Below are 18,917 nucleotides of genomic sequence, written 5' to 3'. Positions count from 1 at the left end.
GAACCCTTCACACACGTCGAGGATGCTTGACCTCTAAGCCACGCAAAGACACTGTCAGCTTTAGTGCACCACGATGAGGGGAAGGAAAAAAAAACTCTGAATGACACAGAAACTACAGAATGCTGAAGACGAGGGGAAAGCAGAGGAAGATTAAACGTAACGTTTGGAGGAACGAGACAAAAGCGTTGCAAAAGGAGAGAGTGGGGTAAAGGAAGAGGGAGGAGGGGGTTGCACTGCAGTAAAAGCTGCGAGGGCTGAAACCTTATCTCTAATTGGCTGCTTCACTATCAGGAAGCTTAGCAATGAGGACAAATTAGTTTTGTTCACTGGCCAAATCCAGAAAGAGTTGGGGATGCTTTAAAAAGGGAGCGAGGAGATTTTCCTGCAGACAGAAATGCTTTCTGCTCAGCCTGGATGTGAGGAAAGGCACCGATCACTAACTCACACCACCCGTTCGGCTGTGGCTGCTCCACACCAGCCTTCACTCCTGAGTGTCAGCCGGCCTCTCTAATGTATAATGAATCAGCAGCTTGTGCTGCTGTAACGAGCTGCAGATCGAGGGAAAGGACACCGCCGCGTTCTGTATCTTCTGCTGCTTTCACCGAGAAGTCGATGAGCTTTGGTTTCGGCACCGGGCTTAAATAGGTCCCGCCTGAATCAGAGACAATGATGAATGGATTATTTTCAGAGGGGGTTACGCTTCACTACAATGTAATTATAATGCAATTATGCAAGAAAATGAACAGTTTCTTGTCTTTTTGGCCCAGGGAAACAAAAACAGATGACATGTTTATTTGTTGATGCTAATAAAGACGATGCATCCTTCTAAAGAGGGGTTTATTAAGTCAGATAAGATGATTTTAGTGTTAAAACACTAAAACTTACTGGAGGGGAGAAGAAAGGGACAAGAATGTCTGAATGACAGTCAAACTGGAGCTTGTGTTGTTAAAGTTGTGGGACACTCGTTTATCTGCAGTGGTCTCTAAATGGTAAACGACCTGTATTTGATATAGCGCCTTCTAGAGTCCTGGAACCCCCCAAGGTGCTTTACAACACAATCAGTCATTCACCCATTCACACACACATTCACACACTGGTGGGGATGAGCTACGATGTAGCCACAGCTGCCCTGGGGCGCACTGACAGAGGCGAGGCTGCCGAGCACTGGCGCCACCGGTCCCTCCGACCACCACCAGCAGGCAACGTGGGTTAAGTGTCTTGCCCAAGGACACAACAGCAGCGACAGACTGAGCGGGGCTCAAGCCTGCAACCTTCGGATTACGGGGCGAGCACTTAACTCCTGTGCCACCGTCTCCCACAACCTCTAGTAGGAATGAATGCCTTGCTCAGGGGAAAAAAAACCCAGAAGGGCCTGGATCTGCACGAAGGAGTCTGCTGGTGCAGAGAGCGGCAGAACACGGCGGGATTTGGAGTTTTATTTCCTGGTATTTGCACATCTCTCCTCTGATTGGCTAACAGCAACACAACTCTCCCACTGACTGTTTACTTTTCAACGTTGATGTTTTATCTCCACAAATAACACAAGCCTGGAGGAGTTCTGCTGTGTGGTGGAGTAGCTAATGCTAACGGTTAGCTTCTACTAGCAGAGACGTTCTCTGCTGTTTCCTGGACGCTAAACCAACAACAGCCTTCCCCGTCGTGAGTCAAGATGGGTGAGTCCATGAATGTTAGTGACAGGGTGACGTAGCTCTGTCAGGATTTTCTAGAGTTTCACCGTCTGTTTTCTATCAGAAGCTACTGCAGGAGATAGGTGTAGGAGACTATTTTCATGTTCAGCCTGCATGAAACACTCAGAGTGACCCGTTAGAATCAGTAATAATCATTAAAATGGATTTTCAGTGTTCCATGCCTTTAATATTGGTTACAGATGTTGCTAAAAAAGTAGAAAATAAGCTTTTTTGAAGAAAAACTAGTAAAACAACTTAAGCATGGTAGGATCATCAATTTGGTTTGAACAATTTTGATTAAAAATGAACAAAAATTGAAATGAGCAAAACTTTCAGCATCCTGAAAGATGAAACCTGCTGGATCAAGTTCAGCGGGCTTGAAGCTGACGCAGCGGCACTCAGTCGCCTTCTGTCGTTTCTCAGTTCAAAACAACATTTTCCTCTAGTCTGGAGCTAAAAAAGATCCTCGACTGAGAATGAAAAACAACTTCAAGAATTAAATAAAGAAGTTTAGTGCCTCGGCTTCTCCTTACAAGGTTTTATGGTGCGTTCACAAAAGGTGCTGTGCTTCCAAACCCGTCCACGTCTTTGTGCAGAGAGAATCTGCGCTAAGCACAGCACAAGGTCGAGCACGTTGCCAAAACATGCTGCAGTTAAACTAAAGCTGTCTCAAACTGGTCATAGCATTTGGTTTGTGTCAGTCCCTGGGAGGTTTGCATCCTAAAATATTCAAATGTATTATTATTTATTTCTCGTAAAGATTCTTCTACAACAGTCAACCAGCTGTCTAATGTCTGCTTAAAGCATAGATGTCATGTAGCTGCAGCTCCTGAATGAGCTCCTAACCAAGAGGACACGATAAATCCTTTCAGCTGCTGCCTGTCTCTCTCCCCTCCTCCTTATTGATAAATGTGATGCCAGGGCTTTCATCTGACTGACACTCACATTAAAGCTGCAGCTGATCAAACCAACACAGTGTCCAACTCGGGTGCAGTTGTTACGTTGCTCTGCTCTGCACCACAGACACCACTCCCTATCTGAAAGGCTTCTTAGATCTGAGTTTGATAGTCTTTAATGCAGTCTTTAGCAGGAGAAGCTACAAGCTCCAAAACCTTACAAGTAGCAGCCAAGAGAGACTCCAACACGTGCCAGGGACTTTAGTGGTCAGTCGCTGAAGATGTAGAGGTCATTTTTGGGTTTGGAAGCTCTGTAATTCCCTTTAAGGGGGTCTATAGAAAGGAAGCAGTAGGCATATTAAACCTCATTCATGCGTATGCGGTCCTGGTTAAAGAGCAAGTCACCCCCAAGTCTTACTCCACCCTAACAGGAGGAAGTTTGGGTGGAGTAAGACTCTGAAAGGGTCATTTTTACTTGGGTGCGTGCACATGGTCTGAGACAATACCTGTACACACACACACACACACACACACACACACACACACACACACACACACACACACACACACACACACACACACACACATGCGGACACACACACACATATGTTTATACAAGCGTGCGCACACACACACACACACACGTATGTACACACACACACATACACACATGCGGACACACACACACGTATGTTCATACAAGCATGCACACACACACACAAACACACACACACGTATGTTCATACAAGCGTGCACACACACACACACACACACACACACACACACACACACACGTATGTACACACAAGTGGGCACACACACACACACACACACACACACACGTATGTACACACAAGCGTGTGCACACACACACACACACACACACACACACACACGTATGTACACACAAGCACGCACACACACACACACACACACACACATACACACACGCACACGTATGTACATACAAGCGTGCACACACACACAAACACACACACACGTATGTTCATACAAGCGTGCACACACACACACACACGTATGTACACACAAGTGGGCACACACACACACACACGTATGTACACACAAGCGTGTGCACACACACACACACACACGTATGTACACACAAGCACGCACACACACACACACACACACACACACACGTATGTACACACAAGCACGCACACACACACACACACACACACATACACACACGCACACGTATGTACATACAAGCATGCACACACACACACACACACACACACACACACACACACACACACACACACACACACACACAGACGCACACGTATGTACATACAAGCATGCACACACACACACACACACACACACACACACACACGTATGTACACACAAGCACGCACACACACACACACACACACACATACACACACGCACACGTATGTACATACAAGCATGCACACACACACACACACACACACACACACACACAGACGCACACGTATGTACATACAAGCGTGCACACACACACACACACACACACACACACACACACACACACACGCACACGTATGTACATACAAGCATGCACACACACACACACACACACACACACACACACACGTATGTACACACAAGCACGCGCACACACACACACACACACACACACACATACACACACGCACACGTATGTACATACAAGCATGCACACACACACACACACACACACACACACACACACAGACGCACACGTATGTACATACAAGCATGCACACACACACACACACACACACACACACACACACACGCACACGTATGTACATACAAGCATGCACACACACACACACACACACACACACACACACACACACACACGTATGTACACACAAGCACGCACACACACACACACACACACACACATACACACACGCACACGTATGTACATACAAGCATGCACACACACACACACACACACACACACACACACACACAGACGCACACGTATGTACATACAAGCATGCACACACACACACACACACACACACCACTGCAAGATGACTTTATCTTTTCCTGAGTCTCTGCACGACTCCCCACACCGCAACACAGCTCTCTGATATAAATGTGGAGGCCGTCTTTGTACTGAAGCTGCGGCTGAAAAAGATCTTCTGACCATGCACGGCTGCTTGACTCATTCACTGCCAATGACGACTAAAGTCGTCATTGGCATGTTTTCTACTGTGTGGGCGTCGGACGAGCCCCCGCACCGTGAGAACAAACATCTCAGCTCTAAAGCCGATCTTCCTCCACGTACGTCACGTCACGTGATCAGGAAGCAGAACATCCACGTGTTAGGAGATCGTTTTGGGCCGCTGCTGTAAAAAAAGTGAGGCGCGAACCGGAAAAGCTTCTGCTGATCACAAATGAGTCTGCACTTTGTTTTGGTTGTTTTGCCGTTGACATCATCCTAGCGCGCAACGTTCTGTCTCTCTTAAAAAAACAGTAAAAATGTGAGAAACGCTGGCAGCGAATGAGTTGATCTTTCCTCTCCTCGGTTTCCTTCTCTTGGTAGTATACTTCCTAGGCTGTTCTTTAACGATCTGCCAAATAGCGGAAACAATCCAGCTGCAGCTGGAAAAAGCTACATCCTGGATTTGTTTGAATTCTCCCAGAGTCAGCACAGGGTCTAGTCGGTACATCTGCACACTTCTACGTGGCTCTGACTTCATTTCCTGCAGTGTGCAAGTGGCCAGAAGCTAATTCGAACCGTGTTTGACTGGATGCCTGGCGAGATTCTGCAGAACCTGAACCAGAACGGCACAAATATAACCGTACATGTTGAATCACCGCGTTACCTGCAGTCATCTTAGAAATGTAGAAACAAAACATTAAAACACGATGTTTAAATGACATATTTGACTCTGGTTCTGTAGATTAAACTGTACAACTTTTACTCTCACTTCGTTCCTTTCCTAAGCCCAGATTCGAGAGCAACGCTCCTAGATCTAAAATTACACTAAATGCTGATTCACAACAGCGCACTCTAGCGATGGGTACCGACCAAATTCCACAGGACCGACTGAGCACCGATTCACGTCATTTGAAACGGTGCCTCGTTTCGGTACCCGTCCTTCATAACAAGAACTTGCCTAGACAGCTGCGCATGCGCAAGAGCGTTAGTCGTCGCTCGCTGTGAGCCAGTTGTAAACAGAGCAGCATGGTAGAAAGAACGCACGCTAAAGCTTGGGTCCACTTCACTAAATGTGATGGGTAACTGGGTGATGATGAAACCAGCGACAACGATCCAAGTGAGACACCCTCATCTTAATCTGCTCCGGTAGGTAAATAAAATGTTTAAGATAATGTTAGCTTGATATGTTAGCTTCCGTTTCACTAATGGTGTGTTCGCTTTCTCCTCGGAACTCCGAATTTCCGACTAGAAGAACATGAGCGTGCTCTAAAGTTTAGCTTCATTTTACTAAATGCGACGGGTGATTGGGTGAAGATAAAACCAGCGACATCGATCTAAGTGTGAGGCATCATCGTTTTAATCTGCTCCAGCAGTTAAATAAACTGTTTAAGATAATGTTAGCTTGATATGTTAGCTTCCATTGCCACCGCTGTTATCAGCTAATGGTGCGTTCGCTTTCTCCTCGGAAATTCTAACTTCCCAGTAGGAGAAATCAAATGAGAAAGGACGGCAAAAGGAATGAAGATACACAGTAAATTTAGTTCACAGTAAAGATGTTTGCTTCAGTTTAATTATCAGCTTATAAAACTACAAGGACGATGTTAAAATACAAACAGTTGTATGTTATTTATCGTGATATTTATCAAATATGGTTATATATTGAGAAAAATATATATTTAATTATAAAAGAGAATTAAAATAATAAACACTCAAAAGTATCGAAAATTGGTACCGTTAAGTACCGGTATCGATTCCTAGGTACCGGGAATTAGTACCGAATCGTTTCAGATGTCAAAGGTACCCATCCCTAGATACCGTCTAAAATAACAAAACCGAATTAAACTTCACATTCAGTCATGTGGAAATCCTTTCTGTCCGTAGACCAAAAAGGTTCCCCACCACTTCCTGTTTACCTTCCAAGCAGCATATTCTCCAGAGCCCGGAGTGGGTGAGTGCCCCGGGGTCCTTCTTGTCTTTATTATGGGGATCATCCTGCGTGATGTTGGCTGTGCTGTTGCAGATGAGGGCACGGGAATACAGCCAGTAGTCCGTCCCTATTGCCACTGTCATCAGGCCGAAGGCAGCGAATGCCCCCACGGTGGTGAGGAGGATCTGAATCCCCTTCTCACACACCATGCCTTTAAAGCAAAGGCAAATGGGGAGAAAATGGGAATTATTTATGGAGAAAAAGGACAAAAACGGGTTATTTTAAAGCAGATTGAAAGCACAAGTGTCACAGTGTAAAGCTGAAAGTCTGTGGCTGAGCTGATGATGCCGGGGAAGAAAAAAGATGAGGAGAACGGGAGGTGGAGGCAGGTGAGGGAGGCGCGTGAGGAGCCTTATGATGTGTCCTTGGAGGAGGGTTTAATGACTCTGCTGACTCGGCTTAACAAGAGTGAATTGATGTGGAGCAAAACAGATCACACGCTCACAATCTCTGTCAACTACATATTCATGACCCTGGCGCTGTTCTCCACCTGAAAATCAGCAGAGCTGGAGATGAACATGCCGACACGTGCACAGTGGATCACACACACACACACACACACACACACACACACACACACACACACACACACACACACACACACACACAATCACCCTGGGCTTGTGTTCATTAGACAGGTGTGTGTGGGGTGTGTGTGCATTTACATGCAAACTTCCCTGTGTGCACTCACACAAGCAGCATTACATAACTCACTTAGAGCTTGTCATGTTGACTCATGCAGGCGTGTGATGAAGTTGGCTTAGCATCACACAGTTGACACTTTAGATATCTTGTATTGAAACTTTCTCGTCTGTGGAGATAAAGACCGACTCGGAGTTCAGGAGGCTGCAGACTCAGACCTACCTGATGGCGAGTTTCTATCCTTCGACTCAATTTTGAAAGCTTTCTTTCCCCCGTCAGTGAAGAACGTGCTGTCCCCTCAATCCGGGCAGCATCCATCGACTGTTTTCACCTGCTCCCCCTTTTCTTCTTTTTTTCCTCTTCTCTTTTGCTTCACTCTATCTCTCTCTCTCTCTCTCTCTCTCTCTCTCTCTCTCTCTCTCGTTTTCCCCCTGTCGCTTTCTTTTAATCTTGCCGGAGAGTTGGAGCTGGTGGGGGTTGTGGATGGTTATTCCACTGTGTCCGTCGGCTGTTAGCAGAAAACGTGCAAAACACAACCCATGGTCCCTCCGTGTCCTCTGTGTCTGCTGCTACAAAACAAGCATAAAACGATGAAATCTTATTATAATTCGTTTGTAAACAGTGAATTATTTATACTGTTTTATGTATTTGCAACTGTGAATGTACACGATAGCTTTGTTACTTATTTAAATTGAGAAGCCAGTAATCAGGGGCCTCATTTATCAAGCTTAGTTGCTTACGCACAAAATGGGATCGGAAAGCTGCGTAAGCAACTTTCCACGCAAACTTTTAGATTTATGCAAGAAAACTTAGTCAATTTAAAGTTGCGCACATTTTTCCACTAAGGACCTGGCTTACACACGTTGTGGACATGGAGAGCACCTGCAGTGCTGCTGCTGAGAAGATACAATTATGAAATCCTGCAGCGTTATCACTTGTACCGCTTCGTTTTCACACAGAACAAGACCCCCCACACGCACGCACACACGCGCGCGCGCACACACACACATGCACGCACGCACACACACACACACTCACACACACACACACACAGCCTGAAGCACAGAATACGGAATGCAGAATATCAGCAGGGGACAAATTAAGACAGAATGTCATGCGTCTGTGACAGTGTGTGTGTCCTGTCACTGTGACCCGATTGATGATCCGCTCTGGCTAGTTGTACAAGGGAGATCTCTGTTTGGGTGACTGTTTAGCGTGCGTGACTTTCACCCGGGAGTCTTGGGATTGAATCCCGGTTAGACCGTTTCTTTATGTCCGCCACAGATCTCTCTGAAGAAGAATTCACAACATTGACGGCTTCAGCAACGTTGTGCCACTCCGTGGATTTTCATTATTTGTTTTGCAAAAGCACTTCCTTTCATTTCTCCACCTCACCCACAGGTACCTCAATTTCTGCTTCAGTGAAATTGCGCTTCCTTGATCTACGGTGGTCATCGTCATTGGCGGAGCGCTGCAACAACCTGCTTATGTATATGCATGAGGTCCACAAGGCACTTTGCATTGACCATTTATGGCAGTAAGTGGGTGTGGTGAGGGCGGGATGTGACTAAAATGCAGCTGAGAAACATTCTCGTTAGTCTCCGATTTAAGAAGCGGAGATTGCGTGCAGCTGTGCGTACTCCATGTTTGATGGATCACAAACCTACTTGGCGTAAGTACTTTGTTTTTGCTGAGCTTAAGTACGGTTTTAGTAAGGATTCTACGCAACAAGAGCTGGAGGTCAGATCACCAGAGACTGCGCGGGGACTGTGGCTTGTCAAAAAAAAAAAACGTAACGATTGCGGATTCGATTGCAATAAAAAACAAGTTATGTCCAAGATAAACGGACGTCTGCAGCAGCGCAGAAACCGCCTTTATACCACCATTGTGTGATCTTTCGTAAAAAGGACACAGTTGCACAACATTACCACCACAGTCTGACCGCTTATAAATGACCTAAGGCTCCCTGATGCCGCCACAGCATTGTGGGAAAATTGACAGACTAGTTTTGTAAAAATGGGTTAAGACTGTAATGTCTTTGGTGGTGAAGAAAAGAGCTAAAACCAGAAGGAACATCAGCGTGGCCTACTCTAGTTTGAGAGTGCTAAAGGAGGCTACAAAATCATGGACTGATGGTGACCTGGCTTTGTTGCAACTTTTTACTTTGTGGTTTATTTTAGTATCAATTGGCTCTTGTTAGCGTTAGCTCATTGTTAGCACTAGCTACAGCAGGCTGCAGCAGGGTTGTTTGTGGCAGTTGAATTTCCACTTTCAACCAGTAGGAGGGAGGAGTGGGAAACTGGTCTTTGTTACTTTAACACTTCTCTAAAAAACAAAAAAGTTCCAAATATACATATATATAAATATACACACACAGGTGTAATTAGAAAAATTAGAACATGGTGAAAAGGATCATTTATATTGTTTTGCGGTGATTAAAAGGTTTTTCTTTGAGTTGATGCTAATATCTAGAAATTCAAGTTACTACAGTCTTGCACGACCAAATATGTTTAAAAACACGATCACGTGAGCGTCTTAGATGTGCAGGTGGTGGCAAGCCACAAACTTCTTCATCTCCACAGTGTCAACCATGGCTTCCTTGTGACCACACTCTCTAGCATGAGCATCACAGAGAAAGCACATGCCTGGTTTGAATCGTACCTCACAGGACAATCATTCAGTGTATCTTGTTTTGGACAATCCTCTACCGTGCACCATCTTGCCACAGGAGTCCCCCAGGGCTCTGTACTAGGACCTCTTCTCTTTGCCACATACACCACCTCACTGGGTGAGATCATTCGATCACATGGCTTCTCCTACCACTGCTATGCAGACGACACCCAGCTCTATCTGTCATTTCCACCAGACGACCACACTGTCTCTGCACAAATATCAAACTGTCTCTCTGACATATCAAAATGGATGAAATCCCACCATCTCCAACTCAACCTCTCTAAAACCATCCATACAGCACAATATCTCAATCCAGAATGACTTCTATCTCTGGCTCCTTCAAAGGCAGTTCAAAATCTGGGTGTTGTGATTGATGAACACCTGACCTTTAAAGATCATGTTGCCTCTGTTGCCCGTTCATGCCGCTTTGCGCTGTATAACATACGAAAGATCAGACCATACCTAACACAACATGCCACCCAGCTCCTGGTGCAATCTACTGTCATCTCCCGCCTCGATTACTGCAACGCCCTTCTAACTGGTCTTCCAGGCTGTACTGTGAGACCTCTTCAAATGGTCCAGAACGCAGTGGCGCGTCTGTTCTTCAATCAGCCAAAAAGAGCACACGTCACCCCTCTGTTCATTGAGCTCCACTGGCTACCGCTAGCAGCACGCATCAAATTCAAATTGCTAACACTAGCATACAAAGTCCGAGATGGTACAACTCCCATCTACCTGAATCCTCTTGTAAAGGCTTACGTCTCGGCCCGGCCGCTCCGGTCATCACAGGATGGTCGGCTAGCATTGCCTACACCACGCTCAGGACAATCCCGACTCTTCTCATGCATCGTTCCACAAATGTGGAATGACCTTCCAAGCACTACCAGAACAGGAGCTTCCTTTTCAATTTTCAATAAACTCCTGAAGACCCTGCTCTTCAGAGAGCATCTTCTTAACTAGCACCCTCCCTGCACCTACCCCCCCTCTCTACTGTCTTCTCCTTTTTTCCCTCCTCTCCATGATTGATGTCAAGTTGTTGTTGTTATTGTTGTTGTTAGCCTCAAGGGCAACATGCCAATTATCACTTGTAAGTCGCTTTGGACAACAGCGTCTGCTAAATACATAAACTTAAACGTAATTTCTGTTTCATATATTCCATGTAAAATAACCTCTTCAGCAAAGTCCCCAATACCAAATCAAACAAACAAATAACTTTGTCTTTAAGAAGATTAAAAAAGAACATTTGTTCGTTTACGTCTGCGAGCAGCAAAGCTCAAAAACCAACATCTGTTAGAAAATTGTCTGCAGACACGTTTTCATTCTGATTCTAAGAGAGGCGAAAGGTGAGTAGACATCTTCTGAAGTTTGAGACAAACTACTTCATATAACACTTTGAAAGAGACTGTTGAGGAAAACATGTCAGCAGGATGCTGAGCTGAGAATCTACATCTTTGATATGTTTTTCTTTCACAGTTTTAGAACATTTTAGTCGGGTCAAACCCGGGTATCAAAGATGCTGCAGGGTAAAACAAAACAAGTTAAAGGTGTGGAACACTCGTTTAATCAACACATTTGCAGTGGTAGGAATGAATGCCTCTGAAGAAAGAAAACACAGGTGCACCATTTGCAGGAATTAGAAGTGAGCCACATCACAGCTGAGCTTCAGACGGCAGGATTTGGACTCTTATTTCCTGATATCTGGACATCTCTCCTCTGATTGGCTGACAGCAAAACAACTCTACCACTGACTCTGTCTGCTCTGCAACTTTGACGTTTTATCTCCACAAATAACACAAACCTGGAGGAGTTCTGCTGTGTGGTCGTCGTCGTCTTCCTCCCCTTATCCGTGTCCGGGTCGCAGGGGCAGCATCCCAACTAGGGAGCTCCAGACCGTCCTCTCCCCGGCCACCTCCACCAGCTCCTCCGGCAGGACCCCAAGGCGTTCCCGGACCAGATTGGAGATGTAACCTCTCCAACGTGTCCTGGGTCGACCCGGGGGCCTCCTTCCGGCAGGACATGCCCGAAAAACCTCCCCGGGGAGGCATCCTGACCAGATGCCCAAACCACCTCAACTGGCTCCTTTCGATCCGGAGGAGCAGCGGTTCTACTCCGAGTCCCTCCCGAATGTGCGAGCTCCTCACCCTATCTCTAAGGCTGAGCCCGGCCACCCTACGGAGGAAACTCATTTCGGCCGCTTGTATCCGCGATCTCGTTCTTTCGGTCACTACCCAAAGCTCATGACCATAGGTGAGGATTGGGACGTAGATCGACCGGTAAATCGAGAGCCTGGCTTTCTGTCTCAGCTCCCTCTTCACCACGACAGATCGGCTCAGCGTCCGCATCACTGCAGACGCCGAACCAATCCACCTGTCGATCTCCCGATCCCTCCTACCCTCACTCGTGAACAAGACCCCGAGATACTTAAACTCCTCCACTTGAGGTAGGACCTCTCCCCCGGCCCGGAGTTGGCAAGCCACCCTTTTCCGGTCGAGAACCATGGTCTCAGATTTGGAGGTGCTGATCCTCATCCCAGCCACTTCACACTCGGCCGCAAACCTACCCAGCAAGAGCTGAAGGTCAGAGCTGGTTGAAGCTAGGAGGACCACATCATCCGCTAAAAGCAGAGACGAGATTCTCCTGCCATCAAACTCGAAAGACTCCACACCACGGCTGCGCCTAGAAGTTCTGTCCATAGAGGTGATGAACAGAACCGGTGACAAAGGGCAGCCCTGGCGGAGTCCAACCCTCACCGGGAACACGTCCGACTTACTACCGGCTATGCGGACCAAACTCACGCTCCTTTGGTAAAGGGACTGAATGGCCCTCAACAGAAAGCCACCCATCCCGTACTCCTGGAGCGTCCCCCACAGGGTGCCCCTGGGGACACGGTCATAAGCCTTCTCCAAATCCACAAAACACGTGTGGATTGGTTGGGCAAACTCCCATGCCCCCTCTATCACCCTTGCAAGGATATAGAGCTGGTCCACAGTTCCATGGCCAGGACGAAAACCACATTGCTCCTCCTCTATCTGAGATTCAACTATCGATCGGACTCTCCTCTCCAGTACCTTGGAGTAGACCTTTCCAGGGAGGCTGAGGAGTGTGATCCCCCTATAGTTGGAACACACTCTCAGGTCACCCTTCTTAAAGATGGGGACCACCACCCCGGTCTGCCACTCCACAGGAACTGCCCCCGATGACCACGCAATGTTACAGAGACGTGTCAACCATGACAGCCCTACAACATCCATAGCCTTGAGATACCCAGGACGAACCTCATCCGCCCCCGGGGCTCCGCCGCTGTGTAGTTGTTTGACTACCTCAGCAACTTCTGCCCCAGACTCCGACTCTGTTTGCGTTGCAACTTTGAAGTTTTATCTCCACAAATAACACAAACCTGGAGGAGTTCTGCTGTGTGGTGGAGTAGCTAATGCTAGCGGTGAGTCTCTACTAGCTGAGACGTCCTCTGCTGTTTCCTGGACTCTAAACCAACAACAGCCTTCCCCATCGTGAGTCAAGATGGGTGAGTCCATGAATCAGGATTTTCTAATCCTAGAGCTGGAGTATTCAATTCCGGGCCTGGTGGGTTGGTATACAGCACGTTTTAGTTGTTTCTCTGCTCCAACACTCTTCCAGTGTTTGAATCTCCTGTGCAGCAACTCATCAGGCTCTGCAGGAGCCTGTTAAGAACCTGCTGACTGAAATCAGGTGTGTTGAAGCAGAGCTAAAACAAAAACCTGCTGGATATCGGCCCTCCAGACCCGGAATTGAATACCACTGTCCTAGAGTTTCACCGTCTGATGTCAGAAGCTACTGCAGGAGATAGGTGTAGGAGACTATTTTCATGTTCAGCCTGCATTAACAACTCAGAGTGACCCCGAGCTTCAGTTCAGCTCTTCAGAAGCCCGTGGTGATGGAGCGTAGGGGACGTCGGTTTCAAATACAGAGCATCTTCTAAACTAGCACCCTCCCTGCACCCGTCCCCCTTCTCTACTGTCCTCTCCTTGTTCCCTCCTCTCCATGATTGATGTCAAGTTGTTGTTATTATTGTTGTTGTTAGCCTCAAGGGCAACATGCCGATTATCACTTGTAAGTCGCTTTGGACAAAAGCGTCTGCTAAATACATAAACATAAACAATTATTTACGTTTTTCCATAGACTTAATGTGATTTCCATTAAAAGCAGCTGGGAAAACCCGGAAATAATGCATCAGCAACACTGAAAAAAAGAGAATTGTTGAATCAACCGAATTGAATTGTTTCAATTGGTAACAAGCAATTTAATTAAGTTTATGCGACCTAAATTACTAAAATTTTACTAACAATTCAAGTCGGATAAACCTAATTAAATTGCTTGTTACCATTAAAGCAATTTTTTAAGTTGGATCAACATTTTCTTTTTACAGTGAACGATGAAAAGAATCTGACAAGAATTTGTAAAACCACTGAAGCAGTGAACTTTATTAAAACCAAAACTCTAGACCCTGAAGTGAGTCCAACAGAGGGCTGAGCGTGAGCTGCAGACAAGTGAAATCAATCAGTCGTTTAATTTGTCTACATGCTGTTACTATCAGTTTCCGGGCTTCCCGGTGGGTCATCACGACCCATTAACACGTGTTTTCATAAGGAAAAGGTGAGCTGTGACCATTATTGCAACCTTGAGTGCCGAGTCCTCAGAATACACCCAGGTGTTGCGTTTCAATCAGTGCTGATTGATTTACCGAGGCTTCTGCAGAGTTATGATGCGGGACTAAATGGCAATTAAGCGCTTTCCTACAGGACTCAAACACCAGATGTTAGCAGCTTTTCATATAAGGAAACAAAAAAGTGTATCGTCAATAAATGTTATGATCTAAACTTCTACCATGTTAAAAAAGAGCTACTTTTTCAGGGACACTGAGAAGCTAAAGAGTCAGTGACTCCAGAGCATGTGCACAGCTTCTAGTCTGAATAAGACGAGCAAGAGGGGGAGGCAGAGAGGACTAACCCGACATTGTTACCATAGCAACACTGATTTCCGAAGTCTGGATCAGCACAGAGCGAGGAGGAGAAAGGAGAGGGGCTGACGAAAGACAGAAGGAGAAAGGGGCAGAGAGGAGAGATGAAAAAGAAGGAGGGAGCAAAGATGAGGATATTTCAAGTTACTAATAGCCACTGACTGTAAACCCCAGCGAGCTAAATCTCCATCAGCGTGTGACGACTGACACAAGCCCGCTCATAAACACTCAGCTCTTCCATCGCTGCCTGTTATTAACAGATCCAGACCCCAGATGATGAAGGATCTCGGAGAATTTAGCAAACACAATGCAGTTCAGTCAAGTCTGTTAATATTTGATGATGCAATATGGCAGCATGATCAAAATAGGTTACATCCTGTTTGTGTTGTAGGACCCAAAGCAGAGCTGCCTCAGAGACAGAAGGGGTGTGCGTGTGTGTGTGTGCATGTGTGTGCGTGCGTGCATGTGTGTGTGTGTGTGTGTCCTCGTCAGTGCATCTGAGGATGGGTTGAGTTCAGTCTTATTGAATCCCACAATGTTCCCCTCAGCTCTCCTCGGTTAGCCTCATATCTCTGCATTCGGGCTTCTTATTATGTAACAAGCCAAAGGACACAATTACAGCATGATCTGTTTATTATACATTATATGTGTCTTAACATCGAAAAAAAACCATTTTGTGCCGAAAATATTTTTTTGGTTGTATGAGCTTCCAGCCCCGTCGACACGCGTGACCTCCCTGACGTCCACGGGGGGATTAGGCTCTAATTTCGAAAGCCTACAAACAACGTATATAAAGTGTTAGCATGAGGTATTTAACAAATGACCTTAAGAATAACCTACGCTGTTCCCTCTGGAAAAAAACTCCCCTGTGTAGCAGATCATAATTGTCATTTCATTATCTGTAATTTTCTATTTTCCTTTAAAAATTAAAGAGGAGAATGGAGGGAACAAAGCCAGACAGCGTAAAAGAACATTAGAGCAAGAGAAAATGAGCAAAAGAGTGGGAGGTTTACTGAACTGGTGAAGCAAAAAGAGGTAATAATGTTTATTGGTTTATATGGTTTGTATTTAATAAACTATCACTGGATGAAAGTAAAACAAAATGTATGTTGTTTGGAGGTATTAAGAGTAATATTGAAGTAAAATTGTAACTAAATAATGTTGAAATTGAAAGAGTATATGAGACTACATTTTTAGGAGTAATAATTGATGATAGACTTTGTTGGAAGTCTCACATAGATCATGTGAAACGGAAATGATCTAAGTCTATTTCTATTCTTTATACAAAACGAGAGATTTATTGCACAAGAGCTGCCTTTACCCGCTCTGAACTTGAGACAGTTCTCCACACCTTCATCTCCTCACGCTTAGACTACTGTAACTCTCTTTTCACGTGTCTGAGCAGAACCTCCCTGAACCGTCTACAGGTGGTTCAGAACGCCTGTGCTCGGCTTCTGACCAAGTCCTCCAAACACACCCACATCACCCCGCTTCTCCTCCAGCTTCACTGGCTGCCAGTCAACTTCAGGGTTCATTTCTAGATCCTGGTTCTGGTCTATAGGGCCTTACATGGACAAGCACCATCTTACATTGGTGATCTTCTTGGTCCCTACACCCCCAGCAGGTCCCTGAGGTCCAGTGATCAAAGCCTACTGGTTGTGCAGCACCAGGCTAAAGGTCAAAGGTGACAGATCATTTGCTGCTGTGGCCCCCAGACTCTGGACCTCTCTCCCCCTGAGCCTGAGATCAGTGGACTCAGTGGTCTCCTTTAAAAAGCAGCTGAAGACTCATTTGTTCAAGCTGGCTTTTGTATGACCTTCTTCACCTCTCTCTCTTTATTCTGCTCTCCCCACCTATTCCACCTTCCTCAGGATCCACTGATTTCCCTCTTTCCTGTTCACTCTCTCTTTCTTAAAAATTTTTTTAAATCACAATTAAAGGCAACTGGACTTCTTTGGTTTCTTGAAGACGTTTTGCTTCTCATCTGACAAACTTTGTCAATTCTGACTGGAATACGGGAGAGCCAAGCTCATAAGCTGTAGCTTTCTGTTGTTTGCTTAATGAGCTGAAACTACCAATGAATACCCCTCCTTCCTACAACCTGAGGATTTGTTGAAGTCGCCAGTCCATAATGTCCATTTTTGTCCTCATTCACATTTTGGCATTAGTTTGTCTACCTGCTTGAGTTTTCTGTCTGTGTCCCAATTGACCATCTACTCAAAGCGCAATAGTCAGTTCCACCAGTAGGTGTCGCTAACGCGAATAAAAGATGTAATTAAATATCCTGTTTTTAACAATAATATAAGATCAAATGAAAAACATCTCCAATAACAACACAATGCAAGGTTTTAGGTGGAACACGTATTTATTAAAAAATGGTTTGCATGAACCTTTAAATATCCTTAATCTTTAAATATCGAAAGAGATTTTAGACATGGCAGAAATCTTTTTTTTTACTTTAAGCTAGAGCCAGATTATTATGTAGAATGGTTCATCTTTCATAAAAGAGCCAAGAACCATTACGCTACATATTTGGCGAGCCAACCCGACTTCTATATCTGCGATATATCCATCCTAATCCATCAACGAGCTAATTTTTGACTAAATTAATCGTTTTCTCTGTGTTTTACTTTGATGTCTTATTTTGAAAAACCGGAAGTGATTCCAAACTAAAATCGTTCCTCTGGAGACGTCCGGGGAAGAATATTACGGTGGGATTTCCGATCTGAAATTTAACACCAACTCCACAGATCCTGTGAGTTTTCCATCCCCGTCCATCGGTGAGTGAATGGGTGAGTTGTGTCTTTAACTGTATGCTGTCCGCTGTGTTGAGACATCGCGTCTCTGAACTCTAGAGTACGGAAAGATTCATTTCCGCTCTGTCGCTGTAACAAGCTAACCCCTCCCCCGGCGACCCCACGTGGACAAAGCGGGTTCAGACAATGGGTGGATGGATGGTAGTGATTAGCATTTTTAGTTCGTTGATTGTCAATAAAAATACACAAGTAGAAGAAAAAGAAGAAGTTAGCTTTTTCTGGTGGCATCACGGTGGAGCCTGGGAGTAAAAATAGGAGTCATGTCTTTGGAGGTGACACAAAGAGCTTAAACCAGACTGAACATCGGCGCGGCCTACGCTAGTTTGAGGAAGCTAAAGGAGGCTACAAAAAACTGATGGTGACCTGGCTTTGTTGCTACTGATCTTGTATGTAATAACATTTTTGTCCAACAGTGTCAATCTTTTGACTTTATTTTAGTATTAGCTGGATCCTATTAGTGTTAGCTTGTTGTTAGCGCTAGCTGCAGCAGGCTACAGCAGGGTTGTTTCTGCCAGTTGTAATTCCATTTTCAACCAGTAGGGCAGAGGAGCAGGAACCTGCTCTGTTACTTTAATAGATTATAACCTGTCCACAGAAACCTACTTCAAAGAATGCAAACTAACCAGAAGAGGCTGAGATTTTAATTATATGCGAGACAAAAGAAAAAACCAACGTTTTCAGACGACCTTCACAAGCAGCACTTGTTTGTTGACCGATCTTCACCCCAGCCTTGTCTGCATTGTTCGTAGACTTTTCCACTTTAACATTGCCCGACTCTCATCCTCCTTTATGAAGGCCACTAGAGATTTCTATCACTTCACTGCTTAACAAAACAGCGCTAACATTTCTTTGAGGGGTCAGTCTAATACTCTGTGTCATACAGGCAACAACAGGGATTTAATCAGCTGTTGAGCTAATGAGTGTCTTCTGTATTCTGTTCACAGCAGATATTAAACATGCTAACCTCGTCTTCATTTTGCTGCGTTTGCCTGCCGCTGCTGTTTTCTGCCGTGCCGGCCGGTTTCATCTGACACCGTCATGATGGCCGCTCC

General features: G+C 45.5%; 1 protein-coding gene across 2 annotated transcripts in view; it reads right to left on the bottom strand.

Moving 5' to 3' along the window:
* cacng8b (calcium channel, voltage-dependent, gamma subunit 8b) overlaps positions 1–18,917 on the bottom strand; it is a 45,593-nt gene that overhangs the window by 9,064 nt on the left and 17,612 nt on the right. The window contains exons 2-3 of one of the 2 annotated variants that reach the window (XM_054741131.2): positions 7,603–7,949; positions 6,665–6,889 (exon numbers count right to left, since the gene is read on the bottom strand). In XM_054741131.2, coding sequence (XP_054597106.1) covers positions 6,665–6,887 — 223 coding nt within the window. In that variant the 5' untranslated portion in view covers positions 6,888–6,889; positions 7,603–7,949. The remainder of the gene's footprint in view (positions 1–6,664; positions 6,890–7,602; positions 7,950–18,917) is intronic. The other variant, XM_054741132.2, reaches the window with a different exon arrangement.

The sequence above is a fragment of the Nothobranchius furzeri genome, chromosome 5 (assembly GCF_043380555.1).
Source record: "Nothobranchius furzeri strain GRZ-AD chromosome 5, NfurGRZ-RIMD1, whole genome shotgun sequence".
NCBI classification, from domain to species: domain Eukaryota; kingdom Metazoa; phylum Chordata; class Actinopteri; order Cyprinodontiformes; family Nothobranchiidae; genus Nothobranchius; species Nothobranchius furzeri.
Note: the sequence above shows the minus strand (reverse complement) of the source record. Positions and strands in the feature narration are given on the sequence as shown.